Source organism: Oncorhynchus masou, chromosome 1, assembly GCF_036934945.1.
Source record: "Oncorhynchus masou masou isolate Uvic2021 chromosome 1, UVic_Omas_1.1, whole genome shotgun sequence".
Lineage (NCBI taxonomy): Eukaryota > Metazoa > Chordata > Actinopteri > Salmoniformes > Salmonidae > Oncorhynchus > Oncorhynchus masou.
The window spans coordinates 61,849,893-61,873,851 of NC_088212.1; the positions used below are offsets into that span (position 1 = coordinate 61,849,893).

The following is a 23,959-nucleotide window of genomic DNA, read 5'->3' on the forward strand; positions in this document are numbered from 1 at the left end:
TTCCAGCACACGTCACATATATTTTCTTCTCGTGGTAACTGCCTGCCAAGGTTGTGATGACACTGGGGCATTGTATAGCCTATATTTGAATGTGTACTATGAGAGGCATGTCAGCCCAAACATTTTAAAAGCTAACCTTTATTTGATAAAGCTCCAAATAACAGCTTACTGTTTTAGAATTGACCTTTTTAATACTTTTGAGTTACATGTTTTTGTCAGAAATCCAACAGTCTCTACGTTAATAAGAGTTTATTTTCCTCTGTTTCCGCAATAGACTTTATTGGAATTTCAAAGCACAACATGAAAATAGAGAGTTCTATATAAAATCTCATTAAACACAAAAGATTGATGAATATGAGACGGAAGATGAAAAAAAAAACACTGAATGTTTGTTTCTGTCTTATGTCCAGAGCTTTTGATTCCTTCCATAACACCACAACACATAAAAACTTAACAAGACAGAAACAAGTCGTTTCAAAAAGCCTTTCAAGCTAACAAGAGAACATTGGTGAATGTTTAATTAATCAGCAGTGATCCAAAAAAAAGAAATAACAAAAGCCACAAACTTCAATTTTTATATTGTATTCCCATTGGCAAATTCCAGTCTCTGCAGTCAACTAGCACTTTGCTTTTCACCCCACTACTAGCAATTCCCCTCACTTCACTGTCAAAACTCATGGATAAATACAATGAGCATTTCAATTGAGAACAGCACACTCCAGTTAATTCAGAAGCCATTCAGACCCCATGACTTTTTTTCATATTTTGTTACATTACAGCCTTATTCCAAAAATGATTAAAAAAGTATAATTCATCATCAATCTACACACAATACCCCATAATGACAAAGCGAAAACAGGTTTTTAGATATTTGTTTTGCAAATATATTAAAAACAGAAATACCATATTTACATATGTTTTCAGACTCTTTGCTATGAGACTCGAAATTGAGGTCAGGTAAGTCCTGTTTCCATTGATCATCCTTGAGATGTTTCTAGAACTTGATTTGAGTCCACCTGTGGTGAATTCAATTGATTGGACATGATTTGGAAAGGCACACACCTGTCTATATAAGGTTCCACAGTTGACAGTGCATGTCAGAGCAAAAACCAAGCCATGAGGTCGATGGAATTGTTCATAGAGCTCCCAGACAGGATTGTGTCGAGGTACAGATCTAAGGAAGGGTATAAAATAAATGGCTGCAGCATTGAAGGTCCCCAAGAACACAGTTGCCTAAAATCATTCTTCAATGGAATAAGCTTGGAACCACCAAGACTCTTCTTAGAGCTGGCCGCCTGGCCAAATTGAGCAATCGGGGTAGAAGAGCCTTGGTTCGGAATGGTCACTCTGGCAGAGCTCCAGAGTTCCTCTGTAGTGATGGGAGAACCTTCCAGAAGGACAACCATCTCTGCAGCACTCCACCAATCAGGCCTTTGTGGTAGAGTGGCCATACGGAAACTTCTCCTCAGAAAAAGGCAAATGACAGCCCATTTGGAGTTTGCCAAAAGGCACTTAAAGGATTCTCAGACCATGAGAAACAAAATTCTCTGGTCTGATGAAAAAAAGTTTGAACACTTTGACCTGAATGCCAAGCGCCACGTCTGGTGGAAACCTGGCACCATACCTACGGAGAAGCACGGTGGTGGAAGCATCATGCTGTGGGGATATTTTTCAGTGGCAGGGACTGGGAGACTAGTCAGAATTGAGGGAAATATTAACCAAGCAAAGTACAGAAAACCTGCTCCAGAGTGCTCAGGACCTCAGACTGGGCGAAGGTTCACCTTACAACAAGACAATGCCCCTGAGCACACAGCCAGTTCAATGCAGGAGTGGCTTCGGGACAAGTCTCTGAATGTCCTTGAGTGGCCCAGCCAGAGCCCGGACTTGAACCCAATCTAACATCTCTGGAGAGACCTGAAAATAGCTGTGCAGTGACGCTCCCCATGTAACCTGACAGAGCTTGAGAGGATTTATACATTTGCGAAACTTTATAAAAAATTGTTTTTGCTTTGTCATTATGGGTTATTGTGTTTAGATTGACGAGGGGAACACATCTATTTAATCCAACTTTTGACTGGTACTGTATATGGTATCCCCTTGCAGGAATTGTTACTACTCAACGCTGAGGACCATATTTAATATGACAACATGGAATTCATCATAGTAACAAGTAATTGAAAAGTCAGGCAAAAATCTATTCTATGTGTGTATTATAATGACGTCCAATGTTGTCATCAGTATACCCCCCCCCCAAAAAAAAATGGGGTTATTAAATATCATGATAGTTACCTAAATACCCTACAATTACACATAAATAAAGACTAAATAAAGACTGAATAAATAAATATTCTCAAATGATGGAGAGATGAGTTTTTATGCCTGCAGAAAGAGAAGTGAAGGCCTTCACTTGACTTACCCACTTGAGACATCTCTGGGACAGAGGCCCGGTAGGGGCCTTCAACGAACTGTGGCGGATTGTCGTTTATATCCTGCACCTTTATGATGAACTCCGAGGGCGGTTCCAGGGGTTGATCGGTGTCTCTGTTAGTGACTTGTGCTGTAAGAGTGTACTCTGCCTTCTCCTCTCTGTCCAGTCTCTTCATGGCATGAATATCTCCCGTAATCTCATTGATGGCAAAGATGGTACCCGCCCCTTCGCCAGCCAGGACATACTTTATTGGTGTGCTGCCAACATCCAAATCTGTGTGTAGCTGAAAAAAAGGAATGAATTGGTAAGTTTCACAATGTATTCTATTAACATTGGCATAATCTTTAAGTTAACTGATAAGAGTTTTGTGAATGTTGAAAACCAATGTTGGCGCAACTGGCGTGGTCATAAACATTTGTCTTTGTATATATTGATAACTAAGGCCCACTGAGAATAAAACATATGGTCAACTGTTACACAATAGAAAGTGGGTCATGTCTGCTTTATTATCTTATCATGAAGCACACTATACAAATAACAATGCCAGCACACATTAGTGTGAAAAATATGTTGTTCTAACCAACATCAAACACTTTCATTGCCTATATGTACAGTGGTGTAAAGTACTTAAGAAATAAAGATTTTTGGGGGGGGTATCTGTACCTTACCTTACTATTTATATTTCTGACAACTTTTAGTTTTACTCCACCATATTCCCAAATGAAATATGTACTTTGTACTCAATACATTTTATCTGACACCCAAAAGTATTTACATGTTGAATGCAGGATAGGGAAATTGTCTAATTCACACACTTATCAAGAGAAAATCTCTGGCCATCCCTTCTGCATCTGATCTGGCGGACTCACTAAACACAAATGCTTTGTTTATAAATGATGTCTAAGTGTTGGAGTGTGTCCCTGGCTATCCGTACATTTACAAAACAAGAACATTGGGCATTCTAGTTGGATGCATATTTTAGAAATAACATTTACTTTTGATACTTACATTTATTTAAAACGCAAGACTTTTACTCAGTATTCTACTGGGTGACATTCACTTTTACTTGAGTCATTTTCTATTAAAGTATCTTCACTTTTACTCAAGTACGAGATTTGGGTACTTTTCCCACCACTGCCTACATATAGAGTCACCTGTCAAGGTCTTTGACACTGCAGTCTGGCAAGCGAGCACACATTGTGTGAACAGTAGCGGATTCAAGTACAGACAACCCTTTTCATGTTTCAAACGACTAAAGAGATTCATAGGGAATAAGACGATAACAGAAATGGAGCTCCAAGGTAAGAGACAGTTTTTTTCTTCAAATGAGGAGCGGATATGGCTGGTTTTTATTCTATCCTTATATTAGGAACTTGATCCCAAAGGTAAGTGACTAAGGATTGAAGGGGGGAGGGGACCATAGAGTAGAACATTTGCAAATTGGACAATGTTCAGCATCGGTCTAAAACATGTCCAGAAGCGGTGCTCTTTCTAATTTGTACTTTTGTAAAGATCTTGCACCAGAACATCCTATTCAGCAACTTCCATTTCATTTTCTGCCCTGAAATTTGCCAGAGGTATTCCTTTGAGACCATGTTTGGGGACAGAGTAACATGGTAAAATGTGTGCACAAAAATCCAGACCTCTATAAAGCCTCCATGATTGTTTTATAAACCCATTTTATGCATATACTGTCTCAAAGGTGCTGTTCACAGACACTGACAAAGCACATTCACTTAAATTGTCACACCTTGCACTTTTGTTTTCCTAATTGTGCCATCGTTTCACATGAAAGATGTGGCTCATTAACACAACAGCTTCACATCATTCCACACACTACAAAACCCCTTAAATGAGCCCAAATGAATGTCTGTCAGTTTACTTGGAGGCTATCTCTCTGTGTGTGTGTGTGTGTGTGTGTGTGTGTGTGTGTGTGTGTGTGTGTGTGTGTGTGTGTGTGTGTGTGTGTGTGTGTGTGTGTGTGTGTGTGTGTGTGTGTGTGTGTGTGTGTGGTGTGGTGTGGTGTGGTGTGTGTGTGTGTGCGTGCGTGTGTGCGTGTGTGTGTGTGTGCGTGCGCAAGTGTGTGTGCTTATATGTCTTAAAATATAAAGCTGGCAAAGAAAAATCATACACGATGAAGTCTTCCTTGCATAATTTAATCCATTATTCTAATCTTGGAACAAAAATAAATATCAGTCGCCCCCCCCATCATATGAATAAATGTATGTATAGTAAGCAGTGACGAACCTACTCTCACCAGAATGTTTCTAGATACAGTGCATACTGTCCAATGAAAATGGTGCCTCTTTCCCTCTCATAAGATGATCTTTACACCACAATGCACAAGTGATCATCAGAGAGGAGAATTAAAGAAAAGGGGCTGACAAGGCTGTCTATCATTATCCAAGTTAGCAAGGCAACAAAACTGCACCGGCAAACAATGACATTCTGGGAACACTTAACCTTAACCGTTTTGTGTTCATTAAAACTGTTCTGTCCACGTTTGCAATTGCAACAATAATGTTATATGGTACAGACACTCAACCACTCAAACCCTCAAACTGCACTTAAGACCAAGTCTGCACTAAATAAGCATAAGTAGATTAATGAGTGGGAAATAACCCAATAGCAATGTCACAACCGCAGCCTTGCATGATAATGAAAACTGCTCACATATCCGGACTTCCCATCACGCATCTATTTATCTATGTTTATTAGAAACCCCTCTGCATGTAAGAACTCAGACATCACGCTTATTGGCCTGCATTATAGTTCACTGCTTCATTATGAATCTCAATGCACAATGAGGGGAATCACACCCTCTTCCCACTGTACCCCCAATCAATGCCACATGGGGCTGCTTTTACTGTCAAGCTCAGGAGAAAATATGTCACTCCATACTAAAGATGAGCTTTTATAGCAATCGGAGGAACAATAGTGCATCCTAATGAGGAACATCTCATCCCCCTCGGCCTCATGCTCCACACTTAAGTGTGGCGTTAAGCCCTACATGGCGAATTAATGATTTTGCTCCTTGTCAGGGCAAGTGGTGGAGAGGGCATGTGCTGCTCCTCTCTGCAGGGAGAGGGAGTATGAGGGAGAGGGCTCCCTGTCACCCTGTAAGACTGGGTGTCAGCTGGCGTCTAGCATGTCAGAGTAGTTCCCCATCTGAATCTCATTGCAAGGCTCAATTAGGCAGGGTTTCTTTGTGCTGTTCGCCCTGGAAGCTTAAATCCTTATATGCTGATTTGTGTGGTGAAATTCATCCAAAAATACTTGCTTTTTAAAAAAAAAATTAGGATGTGGGCAATCAGTGTGTGGGTAGCCAACTGATACAGTTGAAGGTGGAACTACTCCACAAATTTCTTGTGAACAAACTATAGTTTTGGCAAGTCGGTTAGGACATCTACTTTGTGCATGACACAAGTAATTTTTCCAACAATTGTTTGCAGACAGATTACTTCACTTATAATTCACTGTATCACAGTTCCAGTGGGTCACAAATTTACATACACTAAGTTGACTGTGCCTTTAATTAAAAAGCTTGGAAAATTCCAGAAAATGATGTCATGGCTTTAGAAGCTTCTGATAGGCTAATTTACATTATTTGAGTCAATTGAAGGTGTACCTGTGGATGTATTTCAAGGCCTACCTTCAAACTCAGTGCCTCTTTTTTTGACATCATGAAAAAGTCTAAATAAATCAGCCAAGACCTCAGAAAAAAATTGTAGTCCTCCACAAGTCTGGTTCATCCTTGGGAGCAATTTCTAAACGCATGAAGGTACCATGGTCATCTGTACAAACAATAGTATGCAAGTATAAACACCATGGGACCACGCAGCCGTCATACCGCACAGAAAGGAGACGTGTTCTGTCTCCTAGAGATTAATGTACTTTGGTGCAAAAAGTGCAAATCAATCCCAGAACAACAGCATAGGACCTTGTGAAGATGCTGGAGGAAACAGGTACAAAAGTATTTATATCCACAGTAAAACGAGTCCTATATCGACATAAACTGAAAGGCCGCTCAGCAAGGAAGAAGCTCCTACTCCAAAACCACATTATAAAAAGACAGACTACGTTTTGCAACTGCACATGGGGACAAAGATCATACTTTTTGGAGAAATGTCCTCTGGTCTGCTGAAACAAAAATAGAACTGTTTGGCCAAAATGACTATTGTTATGTTTGGTGGAAAAAGGGGGTGGTTTGCAAGCCGAAGAATACCATCCCAACCGTGAATCACAGGGGTAGCAGCATCATGTTGTGGGGGTGCCTTACTGCAGAAGGAACTGGTGTAATTCACAAAATAGATGGCATCATGAGGATGGAAATTGCGAGGATATATTGAAGCAACATCTGTAGACATCAATCAGGAAGTTAAAGCTTGGTCGCAAATGGGTCCTCCAAATGGACAATGACCCCAAGCATGCTTCCAAAGTTGTGGCAAAATGGCTTAAGGACAACAAAGTCAAGGTATTGTGAGTGGCCATCACAATGCCCTGACCAAAATCCTACAGAACATTTGTGGGCAGAACTGAAAAAGTGTGTGCGAGCAAGGAGGCCTACAAACCTGACTCAGTTACACCAGCTCTGTCAAGAGGAATGGGCCAAAATTCACCCAACTTATTGTGGGAAGCTTGTGGAAGGCTACCCGAAATGTTAAAAGTTAAACAATTTAAAGGCAATGCTACCAAATACTAATTGAGTGTATGTAAAATGTCTGACCCACTGGGAATGTGATGAAATAAATAAAAGCTGAAATAAATCATTCTCTCTACTATTATTCTGAAATTACACATTCTCAAAATAAAGTGGTGATCCTAACTGACCTAAGACAGGGAATTTTTACTTGGATTAAATGTCAGGAGTTGTGAAAAAGTTTAAATGTATTTGGCTAAGGTGTATGTAAACTTCTGACTACAACTGTATGCAACGCAACATGTGAGCAAGTGTGAACAAACTGAAACCCTGTTTACAGCTGGTATGATAATGAGGATTACTATTTCCTAGTTGAATGACTATTTACTAGTTCTCATATGGTCGGATCACAATCAGATAAAGGGTCAGATACGATGTCCACATTGCTCACTGTATTAATTTCTCACTGTATGAGGTCACAGATACCATCATATGGGCTGTAGTACTAAAAACATGGCATCATATGTATATAAAGTATATTCCACTTACCTTAAGACTACAGTAAGGAATTTCTTAATGTAGTTTCTTGATCCTGAGCAAAAAGTCTAGCAATTTATATAGACACTTTTTCATTAGAAAGATTTAATTAGTTAATTACACCTACATGAATAATCTGTAATTCTAAATATTGCAATAACATTTGGAATTTAAGGAACAGATGGCTCGATGCATGATATATGATACACTTAGCTATTCTTGGGGACAATTTTCCCTGCAGTCCATCCCATGAAAGTACCATTTTAATCAAATCTGACAAAAATGTCCTCAGTGAGAACCACACTCACTACTCCACCAATGAGAGGTACAATAATTACAGTCAGATCCACTGTCTTGAATGGTGCAACCTCTCAATGCATAACCCTATGGAGAAAGAGAAGAGGAAGAAATGGCAGCCATTGTGTTATTGAGCCAGACTATTGCTTCACAAGATTAATTCAAAGGCAAAAGATCACAGAGCAAATGACTCGGCTACCTTTAGTCTAAGAGGCCAATGCAATTAGATGTGCTCATCCATGAAAATATGTTGTTTGTGAATGTGTGTGTATGTGTATGTGTATGTGTGTGCGTGTGTGTGTGTGTGTGTGTGTGTGTGTGTGTGTGTGTGTGTGTGTGTGTGTGTGTGTGTGTGTGTGTGTGTGTGTGTGTGTGTGTGTGTGTGTGTGTGTGTGTGTGTGTGTGTGGGTGTGTGCGTGTGGGTGTGTGCGTGTGTGTGTGCACATGCGTGCGGTTGTGGTGTGTGAGGAGGGTGTAATGTGTATGTGTTTGTGTGTGCGTGTGCGTCTGTGTGTGTGTGTGTGTGTGTGTGTGCGTGTGTGTCCGTGCGTGCGTCCATATGTGTGTGTGTGTGAGGAAGGTGTACGTCAGGCTGCCCGCCTGCTGAGAGAAAATTATTCTGGAGTACACTTTAAAGCCTTACCTGCTATAGTGAGGGAATAACCTTTGTTATGTAAGAAACTATACCTATAGAGTCATTCCCACTGTTCATTTAATTTCTTACAATTTCCCACACTGAGCCAATCAATCTGCTACTGACGTCTTCACGAGTGTGCTATAAAAAATATTTAACTATAAAGTAAAGTCAAGGCACTTGACACAATAAGTATCTCTATCCATCGTATAGCCTATTCCATATGCATTCTCTGAGAATCTGTGTAAACAGGTCTAAGCCCAAGCAGAAACCTCTGCATTATGTAGAGTGCAGAGACAAAGAAGCCGTAGCAGTAAAAATTAATTAGGAGATGGATGCCATGTTCTAAACGGGGGTAGGTTTTAGCTTTAACCTCCGCCATAGTATGATTAGCCTACCTATGAGCCTAAATATATACACCAGAAGCCAGGGGAGAAGCCAGAACAAAACAACAATAATCAAGGAGCAAATTGTTTTATTTTTTCATGCAGCTGACCTACTCAAATCAGAATGAGATTGATTTCGCAAGGTACAGATGGAACCTGTAGCAAGTCTAATTTGATGCATAATTTCGTTATGATAGATTAATATTGCTGTCCAGATGGCACTGCTTGGGTTTGTAATTCACATTTCAACATTCTTTTGTTTTTTAATTATTGAACAGCTGAATGAATTAGCTAGAAGATAGAAGATAGGCATCTCACTCTCCAGTACAACATGCAATGTGATATTGTAAATAACACCACTACAAGCAACACATTGTTACATGGTAAGTGCTTATCAGAGTCCAAAAACATTTACGCATCCTTTAATACTTTTCAAAGTCTTGGCACGTCTCAAGCCATTTCTCCAACCGTCACCAGGTCGGTTAGGAATGTTGGGGAGGTGCGTGGTCGGGCTGTGCGTCCAGCGGACAGTGGTTGCAAAAGTCAGATGGATATTTCACAATGGACCACAGAGCTATCCGCAGCTTTGGACTCTGAATTGCGCCTTAGACATTTTAGCTGCTGTTCTTCATGTTGGACTGTTGAGATGGCCTACTCTAATTTACAGAGTATTATTATACTATCTATCTTCAGAGTTCACACTGTTAGGTGACCTAAACTGGGACATGCTTAACACCCTGGCCATTCTACAATCTAAGCTAGATGCCCTCAATCTCACACAAATGATCAAGGAACCTACCAGGTAAAACCCTAAATACGTAACCATGGGTATCCTCTTAGATATTATTCTGACCAACTTGCCCTCTAAATACACCTCTGCTGTCTTCAACCAGGATCTCAGCGATCACTGGCTCATTGCCTGCGTGCGTAATGGGTCCGCGGTCAAACGACCCCCCTCGTCACTGTCAAACGCTCCCTACAACACTTCAGCGAGCTGGCTTTTCTAATCGACCTGGCCTGGAATGATATTGACCTCATCCCATCAGCAGAGGATGCTCTGTTGCTCTTCAAAAGTGCTTTCCTCACCATCTTAAATAAGCATGCCCCATTCAGAACTAAGTAGAACTAAGAACAGATATAGCCCATGGTTCACCCCAGACATGACTGCCCTTAACCAGCACAAAAACATCCTGTGGCGTTCTACATTAGCATCGAATAGCACCCGCGATATGCAACTTTTCAGGGAAGTCAGGAACCAATATACTCAGTCAGTTAGGAAAGTTAAGGCTAGCTTTTTCAAACAGATTTTTGCTTCCTGAAGCACTAATTCCAAAAGTTTTGGGACACTGTAAAGTCCATGGAGAATAAGAGCACCTTCTCCGAGCTGCCCACTGCACTGAGGATAGGAAACACTGTCACCACTGATATATCTACGATAATAGGTCAATTCAATAAGCATTTTTTTACGGCTGGCCATGCTTTCCACCTGGCTAACCCTACCCCGGCCATCATCTCAGCACCCCTTGCAGCAACTTGACCAGACCCCCCCCCCCCCGCTTCTCCTTCACCCAAATCCAAAGAAAGAACTACAAAATCTGGATCCCTACAAATAACCTGGGCTAGACAATCTGGACCCTCACTTTCTAAAATGATCTGCCGAAATTGTTGCAACCCCTATTACTAGCCTATTCAACCCTTCTTTTGTATCGTCTGAGATCCCCAAAGATTGGAAAGATGCCATGGTCATCCCCCTCTTCAAAGTGGGAGACACTCTAGACCCAAACTGTTATAGACCTATATCCATCCTGCCCTGCTTTTCTAAAATCTTCGAAAGCCAAGTTAACAAACAGATCACTGACCATTTCGAATCCCACCGTACCTTCTCCACTATGCAATCTGGTTTCCGAGCTGGTCATGGGTGCACCTCAGCCACTCTCAAGGTCATAAACGATATCATAACCGCCATCGATAAAAGACAGCACTGTGCAGCCGTCTTCATCAACCTGGCCAAGGCTTTCGACTCTGTCAATCACCGCATGCTTATCGGCAGACTCAATAGCCTTCGCCTCTCAAATGACTGCCTCATCTGGTTCACCAACTACTTCGCAGATAGAGTTCAGTGTGTCAAATCGGAGGACCTGTAGTCTGGACCTCTGGCAGTCTCTATGCGGGTGCCACAGGGTTCAATTCTCAGGCCGACTCCTTTTTCTGTATATATCAATGATGTCGCTCTTGCGGCTGGTGATTCTCTGATCAACCTCTACGCAGACGACACCATTCTGTATACATCTGGCCCTTCTTTAGACACTGTGCTAACAAAGCTCCAAACGAGCTTCATTGCCATACAACACTCCTTCTTTGGCCTCCAACTGCTTTTAAATGCTAGTAAAACGAAGTGCATGTTCTTCAACCGATTGCTGTCCGCACCCACCCACCAGACTAGCATCCCTACTCTGGACGGTTCAGACCTAGAATATGTGGACAACTACAAATACCTAGGTGTCTGGTTAGACTGTAAACTCTCCTTCTAGACTCACATTAAGCATCTCCAATCCAAAATTAGATCTGGAATCGGCTTCCTATTTCGCAACAAAGCCTCCTTCACTCATGCTACCAAATACACCCTCGTAAAACTGACTATCCTACCGATCCTTGACTTCGGCGATGTCATTTACAAAATAGCCCCCAACACTCTACTCCACAAACTGGATGTAGTCTATCACAGTGCCATCAATTTTGTCACCAAATCCCCATATACTACTCACTACTGCGACCTGTATGCTCTCATTGGCTGGCCCTCGCTACATATTCGTCACACCAAACCCACTGTCTCCTGGTCATCTCTAAGTCTTTGCTATGTAAAGCCCCGCCTTATCTCAGCCCACTGGTCACCAGAGCAACACCCACCCGTAGCACGTGCTCCAGCAGGTATATTTCACTGATCATCCCCATAGCCAACTCTTCCTTTGGCCGCCTTTTCTTCCAGTTCTCTGCTGCCAATGACTGGAACGAATTGCAAAAATGACTGAAGCTGGAGTCATATCTCTCTCTCTAAATTTAATTATCAGCTGTCAGAGCAGCTTAGCGATCATTGTACCTGTACACAGCCAATCTGTAAATAGCACACCCAACTACCTCGTCCCCATATTATTACTTACTCTCTTGCTATATTGCACCCCAGTATCTCTACTTCCACATCATCATCATCTGCACATCTATCACTCCAGTGTTAATGCTAAATTGTAGTTATTTCACCTCTATGGCCTATGTATTGCCTATCTCCCTACTCTTCTACATTTACACACACTCTACATAGATTTTTCAAAAAAAATTCTATTGGGTTATTGACTGTACGTTTGTTTATGTGTAACTCTGTGTTGTTGTTTTTGTCACACTGCTTTGCAGGTCACAGTTGTAAATGAGAACTTGTTCTCAACTGGCCTACCTGGTTAAATAAAGGTGAAATAAAAATAAATGTAAAAACTTTTAAAAATTGTAAATTTTTCACAGAACATGGTCAACAATGAAACACACTATTATTATGTCATATGTCTATTAAACACAAATACTATGTTTTAAATGCTCTGCCAAGATTTTCCAGCACACAGCTTTGACCTACTACAGTAGCTATGTAACCAATGTGAAACGGCTAGCTAGTTAGTGGTGGTGCGTGCTAATAGCGTTTAAATCGGTGACGTGACTCACTTTGAGACCTTGAAATAGTGGTTCCCCTTGCTCGCAAGGGCCATGGCTTTTGTGGAGCGATGGGTAATGATGCTTCGTGGGTGTCAGTTGTTGATTTGTGCAGAGGGTCCCTGGTTCGAGCCCAGGTTGGGGCAAGCAGAGGGATGGAAGCTATACTGTTACAGCTACATATGTTGGTCTATTGTACTTCAAACAATGTGTAAGCAGGTTGCTTAGGATTCAAACCTTCTCGAACAGCCTATCAACCAATCGCCATGCTAATAGGCTAATGATACATAATAATTCCACTAAAATCATTGAATCTTATTCTACGATAAGTTTAACCAGTACACTTCTAGACGACTATACCCCCATGTTCTGTACAATGAGTCATGACATACATTACGAAGCACTAAGAGAGACATGCAATGCAACAACCTTTATTTAGAGCTCCCTCCCATGGGGGAAAAAAGGTCAGACCATTGTGACTGCAGATGCACACCTGTGCAACATCTCAATAACAAAAGAATAGACTTTGAGTGCTTGACCAAGCGTCATGGACAACTTCAGTTAGAGTTTTCTCTGTAAGTATGTCCTACTGAATAATATGTCACAAGTGCACTAATAACAAGAATCTGTACCCTGTGGCTAGCAGGAATATTAAACTAAGTTGAAAATCCAGCAATAAACACACAGCAACAGCTGTATCGTCTATAGAAACATGGCTTGCATATCTCTCCATTGGGATATTTCATGTATAGGTATCAGCGAGAAATTTATCTGGAGGCATGTAATAAATCTGCAAACATTGCTGTTATTGGTCCGTTTGACATTTTTCCTCCCTTAAGAAGCTTGGCTTTTCGATTGTCATTAGATATGCAAATAACAGCTCCATTTTATGTTCCTAGGTGAACAAAAGAAAAGGATGCATTGCTGTAGCGGAAAACAATTAAGCAGTGCTCTTCACAGCAGCAGCTGGCAGCTCCCTTTAGATAGCTAGGGGAGAGAAAAGGTCCCTCACTTAGGCAGCACCGTCAACGCAGATAGTCTAGTTGAATGTGGAATTACACAAAGCTGTGTTTGAAGATGTCACATCACCTCCGAGTGGACTGTCTGTGTGAGTCATGCTTGTGTGTATGTGCTTCACACTGCCGAGAAAAAGGAACCATTGACTAGGGAAAGAGACATCACCATACCCCCCCCCCACCCCCCCACCCCCCCTACAGACAGCAATGATGCTGTTTTTTCTTTCTTTAGAAACTCAGTCATCTAAGTGCATTATCATTGTAGCTCTGAGACACAGTTCACAATGCTCTGTCACTTGAGACAAAATACGCAGGATTACATAACTTTATCCCATGGCAAAACGGCTGACCTTTTACATCACACTGCACCACTCAAAAGAATGGAGCAAAATAACAGACAAGGTCCTGAACATTCATATAAAGTGCTCCCATTTTAGTCCAGCACTTCACTCTAGATAATTTCAACTAAATATTGTTATATGCTACAGAAAGATAGTCATTTATTTCTCCCTATGGCGCCAAAGAACATGAAAATCGCTTCATGTAACTCATCCTAGCAAACTCACTTCATTTGAAAGTTATCTATTTTTCTTTCCCCATCAAATCTGGAAAATATCTTAGTCTATTTAAAGGTTACCCAAGAAAAAATAAGAAAACAGGTTAGGTCTTTGTGCTATTGTAAATGTAAGAACGAGCAGTTAAATTAGTTCTTTTTACAACTAGTTACTGTCAGGGATGGTATCCTTAGTGCTGCAAATTCAGTTCCATAGCAGAGGAGACAGGAGTCAAAACTGACTTTTTGAATTGTTCATGTGTCTTTTTTTCTCTCTCGGTCTGGAATTGCCTATGGGTAATGTCAACAGAGATTTCACGGCACACTGCTGGTACCGTACATCAGCCAGGCTCAGATTCCCCTTACCTGTGATTTACATCAGAGCTGAGCCACAAAGGGATTTTCCATGCCACTGACAGGGCTACACTCCAGGGCTCCGGAGTTACGCACTCGAACAATGCTGCTCGGCCACACGGCATAGAGATGCTTTTATCTCCAAGAGAGAGACTCTGCATGACTGCATTTAGTCACTTTCCCTACTACAGTATTAAATAACTTAAATATGATATGCTGAAAATACCCTATGAAACAGAGCTTGTCTTGTAGTGTTATCTTGGGATAAAGCACAGTACATTTCAGAATATACATGCATTACCTTATAACATAGTCATGCAAATATACTACATCACCAAAAGTGTGTGGACACCCCTTCAAATGAGTGCATTCGGCTATTTCAGCCACACCCGTTGCTGACAGGTGTATAAAATCTAGCACACAGCCATAGACAAACATTGGCAGTAGAATGGCCCATACTGAAGAGCTCAATGACTTTCAACGTGGCAGCATCATAGGATGCCACCTTTCCGACAAGTCAGTTCGTAAAATGTCTGCCCTGCTCGAGCTGCCCCGGTCAACTTTTGTTATTGCTGTTATTGTGAAGTGGAAATTTCTAGGAGCAACAACGTCTCAGCCTCAGTGGTAGTTCACACAAGCTCACAGAATGGGGCCGTCGAGTGCTGAAGCACGTAGCGCGTAAAAATCGTCTGTCCCCGGTTGCATCACTCACTACCAAGTTCCAAACTGCCTCTGGAAGCAATGTCAGCACAAGAACTTCAGGAAATTAGTTTCCATGGCCGAGCAGCTACACACAAGCCTGAGAACACCATGCACAATGCCAAGCGTCGGCTGGAGTGGTGTAAAGCTCGTGGCCATTGGACTCTGGAGCAGTGGAAACACGTTCTCTGGAGTGATGAATCACGCTTCATCATCTGGCAGTTCGATGGACAAATCTGGTTTTGGTGGATTCTAGGAGAACACTACCTGCCCCAATGCATAGTGCCAACTGTAATGTTTGGTGGAGGAGGAATAACGCTCTGGGGCTGTTTATCATGGTTCGGGCTCGGCCCCTTAGTTCCAGTGAAGGGGATTCTTTGTGGCAACAGTTTGAGGAAGGCCCTTTCCTGTTTCAGCATGAGAACGCCCCCATGCACAAAGCAAGATCCATACAGTGAGGCAAATAGTGTCCTTCCTGGAATGGCTATAACAGGAAGGGGGAGGGGGTTGTCCCTGTATGAGTGCCCCTCCCTATTACCCCTGACTGGGAGATGGATTCTGGCTGTCACACCTGCCTGACTCTGTTCCTGCCAGATGCGGAAGGGTCACAGGGAAAGCACCCAAACACTCATCAATCTCACCATTGTCCAATGCTCCTCTGGCTTCTATAACAGGTTCCAATATCCATTTAGTCGCTCCAGATGCTTACAAAAATGCTTACATACACAGAAATGGGGTGGTGAAATCTATTGACCTGAAATACCTGTGTGGGTAGATAAAAAAACAAATATGGAGGGAGAGATAAGAAGAGTTAAATGCCATATTTTGTTACATTTAGAGTAAATGAATGGAGATATAAAGATACTTCTTCCAAGACATTTTAAAGCCAGAAACTATCAATTCCAAGTATTTTAGGTCAAAAACTAGCTCTTATTTGGGGTCTGTTGTGGTCATAATAGAGGAAGAACAGCGTTTCCTTGAGCGATGTATATTTTGTCTAACATTGTTCCTGCTGTAAAAAGGCTCTGCAACAATAATGGTGTGAAAATATTGTATTTTTCCCTCTCCCCACCCTTTAGTTCCCTCTCTTCATTTTTAATTCTCTCAACTCCTTGCTCTCCAGGGGTTGAGAATAATGTACACAAGCACCATAGCAGAATTGAGAAGTGCTCGTGTTGTTTGTGCCTGGTGAAAGAAATCCTCACCGCATTTTCTTTCCCCAAACAGACTTAATTGCAGAGAATCAGAAAGTTGGAGAATTCCCCCAGTATGCAGATCCACTTTGATTCTGTCACTCATACTGTGTAGCTTTTGATTAGCCATTGTTCAACACAGCCTTTTCATGACCATGAACAGTTACCAGGCGCCCGCCATTAAACTAACTTACAGTAACTTCATGCCCTTCTCTAACTGGGGCACCAGCTAGACCTCAAACAGCTTGTTATTGGAGGGATCACAACATAATACAACTTCTATTCAAGGGAACAAGCTGGTAGAAAGAAAACTAGCGCAAAAACAGGGATAATTCAGTGACAAATTGGAAACCAATAGGTTTATGGTACCTACATGAGGCATAGCAATAATACATGACATACAATAGATACAGTCAATTTAGTTGAAGTCAAAATGGGGCAAATCTCATCATATCCTAATCTGATGATCAGAAGTCAATATATAAATTCCCCTGACAACAAATCATCAAATCCACTCACAAAATCTGCCATGATTTGTTGAAAATGGATTGTTATTTTCTGAGCTTGCTGTATATGGCAGATGGTGCTAGACTAACCCCGTCTTCATAGACACCAGTCTATGTACCTGTGTGTGTGTGTGTGTGTGTGTGTGTGTGTGTGTGTGTGTGTGTGTGTGTGTGTGTGTGTGTGTGTGTGTGTGTGTGTGTGTGTGTGTGTGTGTGTGTGTGTGTGTGTGTGTGTGTGTGTGTGTGTGTGTGTGTGTGTGTGTGTGTGTGTGGGAGAGAGCGAGAGTGTGTTTGCGAGAAAAAGAGAGGAAAAGAGAGAGCCCATGAGACTTTCCCGCTAACACCTACTCCTCATGCTGTACAGAGGGAGTCCTTGCCTGAGGACAACTTTTACAGTGTCAGTGTCAGAGCAGACGGATGACTTGTTCTTCAGTGGCTTGCTAGTCCTCTCAGACAGTGAAATCACACTGCCTGGCATTCCCAGAGCTGCTTGCCAGAGTGCCTGGCCCGACCTAGCTCCCTGATTTACACACATCAGAGGGCTAGGCCAGTTGGGATCGTCACTTTAACTGCCTGCAGAAGCCTTCTCCCAGGCTAAGTGACTAACTCCACAAGATTGGATTCATATGCTAAAGGTCAGGACAGTAGATCATAAGGCCTACATGGTCTGAGCCGGAAATGAATCCCAAGGCATCAGTAGTAGGGTAAATTAAGCTATCCCGAAAAGTGTTTTCCTCAACACTATTGTTAATTACTACCACAAAACGACAAGTGAATCGAGAAGGAAATAAACAAAAACTATTGACTAATTAATGTGTTTGGGGGATGGAACTTGTTTTTGCTAATTGGCATTCATATTTTAAAGGGACACTTTCTGCTCATGGTGACGAATGGCTCATAACACAATGCTTCCTAAGAGGATACTTTTATAATTTGACAGGTTTTATCTTCTATATTCTACCCATACACAAATGCAGAGACATTTCCGCTCCAATTAAATATGTAAAGAACTGTAACTGTGCAAAGACACTATAATTAACAATGTTGTCATTTCTTTGCAAAAATGCAATATTTGTTTTCAGATATACTTTTTTGGTCATTGAACATGAAGACAAAAACAATGATTTGTCCTGAGGCACTAATTGTATGCCTTCCATAACTTTCACCACTAGTCATTAATACAACAGTTGTAACCACAGCCATACAATGACGATAAGCAGCTCACTAGTGTTTGTGCATCGTAAGGATTGGGGTATAAACAAGAAAACTAAATCAGACATAAAACAAATGCTGCCCCAAGACAGAATGCAACAAACAGAATATTTCGACAAAATGGATGGGGATAAACATATCTTGCCTGGAGAATTCCAGATTTGCCAATATACAAGCACTCTATAAATCAAAGTTTTCCTCTAATTTGCACTTGTTCAGATATCTGGGGGGACTGTGTTTGTTTATTTTCCCCTCAGAGTCTGGCAGTTAACCACTTTGAAATTAAGCCTGTGACAAAACATAGAGACGTATTGTATGGGAAAGCAGGCATGTCAGCTTTGGAGAACACGATTTATACTCATACATTATATTCTATTTACAAACCGCATTAACGCCCATGGCAAAATCCCCTCTCCCATAAATCTAGGGTATCCCTTCTTCTCCTAGTATCTGACTGGCCCGCAGTTTTCAATTTCTGGAGCAAGAAAGGGACAGAGGTATAAAGCTCTTTCGACTGTTACATCTGTTCTACTTTATTACCAGTCTTTTGGGAAAATAGGAGGACAAGCTTTGCAGCCAGCTATCTGTTTACATTTTCTCTACAACACTATATTGGAATTATAATTGTGTTCTATGGCGCCTTCTTTTGGTGCATAGGTCTGTTTAAAGGTCCTGTGGTGCCAGAGAAATGAAGAAAAATGAAACCATTTTTGAGGGATTCGATTACTTGGTAGAAAGCTCAGCTGCACAGATTTCTCCTCTCTTTTTTTTCTTCATGGTGCCACTCTCACGGGAAGGATGATATTAAAGGGGGAATGGGGCTGATGCAAACACATTGAAAATATTTAGCAATTAAGGCTGATGCAGACAAAGGAAATGTTATTATTGATGGAGGATTATGAACGGGATAATTACAGCGGATCTAATGTCCACAGTCACAATTCTAAGTGCCTGGCCAAAGTGATATTAATTGCTTATTGACTTTAGTGACTCCCAATGTTCAAGGTCACAGGGGGTCACCGTGTTCAAGGTTACATGGTGCATTTGGTTGGTTAGAGGTGCCTTGGAGTCCAGCCATCACCAGATTGGATATCTGAGCCTGGCAAACTGGCCTTGGTGAATAAAACATTGGTGAATGAAACAAACATTATTTTTGCACATTTTCTTCTCCCACATTTGATTCTCAACTGTTCATAAAGATTGTATGCATGTTAGGAGGTTGAGTATCTTCAGGATAAAAATGTACATTACTTTAGTGAAACAGTGTTACCAACCAACTTTGGCCTGCAGTTGAAGGTGGACGGGAGGTTGATAATGATGATGAGTCTCAACACGAGGTGAATCTGAAGCAGCACAAAGTTAATTATTCAGTCTAGATTGGCAGTGCTCTCTCTCTCCCTCAACTCATGTCCACCTATTGATTAAGCAGAGGTTTTCAACTTGGCCCCGTTTCCACCTCATGTTATAATTTCCTCCAAAATATGAGTCTGTCAATAAGTAATTACTTGCTTGGCAATTTGCAAAATGCAAAATGTTCATCTGAGAGTGGAAGATCCATATCAATTGTTCATTTACATATGCAAATGAATCTAGCAGGAGGAAAACCAACATCAGTGCCATCAACATTTGAATGCTAAAAAGCCAAGGTGCTACAACAGAGAAAAACAAAGGTCTACAGAGTGAATTTGGAGAAATGTCAAAAGCCCGAAACGTATGTTAGGGTGTAATTTCAGTGGGGAACAAATGTGTCCAGATTTGATCACTCTTGTAAGCAGTTCCGTATGTGTGGCATACATTAGTGGGAGATGGACTCTTAGCTGCTCCATTAGTCTTCCCCAGATAATGCAACACATTTTAGCCCCCGTTTACTTAACATGCAGGATCCGGCCCCTCTATTTGCTCTAATCAACTGATAAGACGAAAGCCCTTTCTCCAACCCCTGGAGGGTGAAAACTGAACTCCTAATGGTCATTAGTAGTAATTATGTTCCGTAACTGGCACATCCAGCCCCTTTACTGTGTTGATCCCAGTCGGGCACAGGGGACCCAGATAGCTGATCCAAGGCACTTCTGGGCATGCCGTTATCTGCCAGGCAGACCGCAGCTCGTAAGATAAAAGTCAAGTTAACTTTCCGGTGTGATGAGACATGCTGTGTTGGTTGGGCCAACTTGATTTGAGCAACACTGTTTCTTTTGTTTGGAAAAGTGTGCTGAGGTGTGTGTGTGGGTGTATGTGGATAGAGCAAGAAGGAATATTTAGCACTGTATCACCATTGTATGAGCTAATTGTTGACGAAGGTATCCTGAGGACACAATAAGCTAGGCTAAGTCCAGGACTGGGCATGTAACAATAGCCTCAATCAGCTGACACAGCCTTTTTCAAAATGGTTTCTGTGGAGTTGTGATTTTATGCAATCCGTTTTCCTCTCCTTTCTCAGATCAAACGCCTCTGCCCTAATCCCAAGAGCCGAACCTGTGGAGCGTGATCCTTATCGACAAGTGCAAAGCTAGTGCAGACAGAGTGGGATTCAATTACATATGCACAGACCTTTTCAGAATAGAGCATCCGTGCTACTAGTGATGCAACAAAGGATGGAATCTCCTTACTCTTGCATTGTAAACGTTTGATAATCCAATCCAAAAGACTCATCCCGATTCTTCAAAGGTCCGACCTTTCAGATGTGATGAGATGAACCTGTTCAGTCAGTTGATGAGCAGGCTACCTTGAAATTAGTATCTCTCACTAAGTACATTGTTGAAAAGGTTATTGAATTCATATTTTAATGTCTGAACATTATTGCCATGATTAAATGAAAAGAACAGAAATGAACATGAATAATACAACAGCCATTGTCAGCTAGTCATAATCTCAGTGTTAATTGGCTTTGCTTTTTATCCAACTTGATATAAATCAGATGTAGTGATAGAGCTGTATTATTGCAACGCCCACATGTTCCATTTTGCCCTTATTAATGAAATACGACGAAGATATGTAACTCAACAGCCTTAAAGTGAACCCAAATCTAGGCCGAATATGTTGCACTGAAGATGCATCTTTAAGCGATAGCTTAATCAAAAGCAATAGGAACTGTGTGAAGAGGGGACGGCATACGGGGAATCATCTTTGTATATACAAGACAACAGGAGTGCGTTTCCTACCCGCCGGCTGTGACGAGGCAGGCCATTGTCAGAAAACTAATAAAGAGGCTCCATGTGTTGTAGTGCGGTAATTACACAGCCTGGGATATCGGTACGCTATTTATGAAAACATTGTGCATCAACAAAAAGAAAAGGTCATCAACATGGAAACACCACTAGCATTAGCATTTTCACAGCCCACACTTGTGTACCTCTATAAATGGGAGATAAGAAAACATGACATTCTTTTTTTTTTGCGTGCAAGAAAACATTGATAAACATGGCACATTTTAGCAGTGGGGATACAGGCTACTGTGATTGGAGCAAACATCACCAGGTAGGGGGATATACAAATAGTGAAAAATACGGTGCTGTGTGGCAGCATCAATCCAGAGGTCGCATTCAGTTTGCTAGGTCATCCCCTATGAGTGAGTGTGATACATTTTAAGATCAATGAAGATATGAAGTGATGAAACTATCACAGCAACTGTAAATATAGGTACACTCCTTCCCCGGGTACCTGTTCCTCATAGGTCAATGATCAATAAACCTCATACATCTACAATGTGAGTAGTTCCCAAAAGATGTATCTGTGATTGACATTGGTTGTGCAATTTAAATGATCATGCACATGAGGAAGTACCATTTCTCACTATGTGGTGGAGCAGGTGAACTCCTTGATGATTATTCTCAGTTCCAGGGTAACCAGATGAGCTCGGATATGGGGCTCAAGTTAAACTTCAGTCCACATGGGCAGTGATGTCAAAAGACTTAAAAAAAAGATGTACATTTGATCATTGGACCCTCTTCTATTGATAACGAAACAAAAATATGGATATTGTAACTGTTCATTGTACGATAGAATGGTAGAGTGAGGAAGAAAAAAAAAATTCAGACTTATCTTGTGAATCTCTATGGACACTATCATACATGTCCTTCCCAGTTGCATAACCAAACTGATGATATACCATTATAGCTACGCCCCAAGAATAATGCATTTCACTGTACTGCAAGTCATAGCTTTTCACACAATTGTTGGCTTACTCGTATTCCTCCCATCCCTCTTGCTTACTATCAGCCAAGGGCACATGTCTGAACAACACAATACAGCGAAGAGATGCTGTATAACGGCATGTGTGTGTCTAAAACAGAAGCCCATTACCAACACAATTGGCGGCTAACAAAGAAAGCCATCCCTCTTTGAGCACTATTCCACAACTCTACATGTTCAGTCCTGATTTCCATTAAGGATTCATGACTGATCTGGATTTTATATTACAGCGTTCTGAATTTTTCATGCACGCACCCACCCCCCACCCCGTCATCCAAAAGAAAAGCGAGAAAAAAACGGAAAAATCGGCAAAGATTTTATATCCATAGGTTTCACACATTTCACTGCATTGCCACTACTACCTGCCAGTAGGTCCTTTCTATATGATGGACGTTAAATCTCTATTTGTAAGGCTTTGCTGTTGAATCATGGACACCATTGAGATTCAAATACAGCCAAACACATTGGCAGAGGATATGAGTTTGTATGTGAACTGGGTTGTTGAGGAAGTCTGCTAGGTTGCCCTTTTTATTCTTGTTTTATTCTTTCAGCAATTATTTCAGCTATTTCTTTCTTTTTGCAAAAAGGATCATGAAACAGAAATAATTCATTTGTGATAAAGGTCAGAGGCACAGTCTGTTGGCTGAGGCAGTGTCACTGAGAAACGCCTGGGCCATTGATTCTCCATGGATACTTTCTTTTACAATTTTTCCTGCTCAACTCACCATAATAGCTACAAAACAGTGAATAAGGTTAGCACCTTTTTTCCCTTTCACTCTGCTATGATTATCATCATCTTTGCAAGTGGAGATTGGTAAAGAAATGGGTCTTCAAGCAAATGTCAGCGCCATTGTTGATTTCAGCTTTGTTGTTATTTTGGTACAGGAGGGTGAGGTGCGAGGGGGAAGGGGGGCGGATTCTGTCATCTTAGAAAATTCCAGAAATAGGCTTTCCTCCCACCCCTTCCCATTGTCTTCTTCCGGCAGCCCACATGTGCTCCTAGCTAACCATGAAGCCAAATGCACAATAACAACATCCATTCTTAACAAGATTACTTTGTAGTCCCAGTTTTGCTCCTAGGCTGTGTATGGGAGTAGAGGCACAGGGATAAGCTGTGCTGCCTGCAGCTACTCATGCTGAGGATGCCATCCATAGGAGAGAGATGGAGAGCTGAGCCAAACATCTACTGGCTCAAAGGGTATCTTAGCTGCCCACGATCACTGAAAGAGGCCAATTAGTAGGTTTTAGATCATTATAATCGTAGATTTGAATAATCAGATTTGGATAATTTGTAACCTCAATTATGGCAAATTGATCCTGCCTGCCCAATGTTTAGTGCATGTCTTGAATGAATATAGGCCGACATTACATTCACCCATAGAGGGTGACATAAAGGTCACATCCCAACATGTCTCCATAATGAGCTCTCTATAGTGGTACACATACGGTGCATGTATAATATCCCCAGAATAATTGGGGTTAGTTAACTGGCATATCTAGAAGACAATGAATGATGGAATGTCAATAAAAGACTGTGAGACTGAAAGCATTAAGCCTGTTAGGATTAAACAAATGGCTTTTTGGGTTGGGGAAAAGTGAGAAACCCAAAAAAGAGATGATTTAG

The 23,959-nt window shown here is 41.4% G+C and overlaps 1 protein-coding gene across 3 annotated transcripts in view; it reads right to left on the bottom strand.

Annotated features, from left to right (window-relative positions):
- Positions 1 to 23,959, bottom strand: part of LOC135547547 (cadherin-8-like) — a 114,714-nt gene that overhangs the window by 81,735 nt on the left and 9,020 nt on the right. For all 3 annotated transcript variants that reach the window (XM_064976665.1, XM_064976656.1, XM_064976647.1), the window contains exon 3: positions 2,417 to 2,711. In XM_064976665.1, coding sequence (XP_064832737.1) covers positions 2,417 to 2,711 — 295 coding nt within the window. The remainder of the gene's footprint in view (positions 1 to 2,416; positions 2,712 to 23,959) is intronic.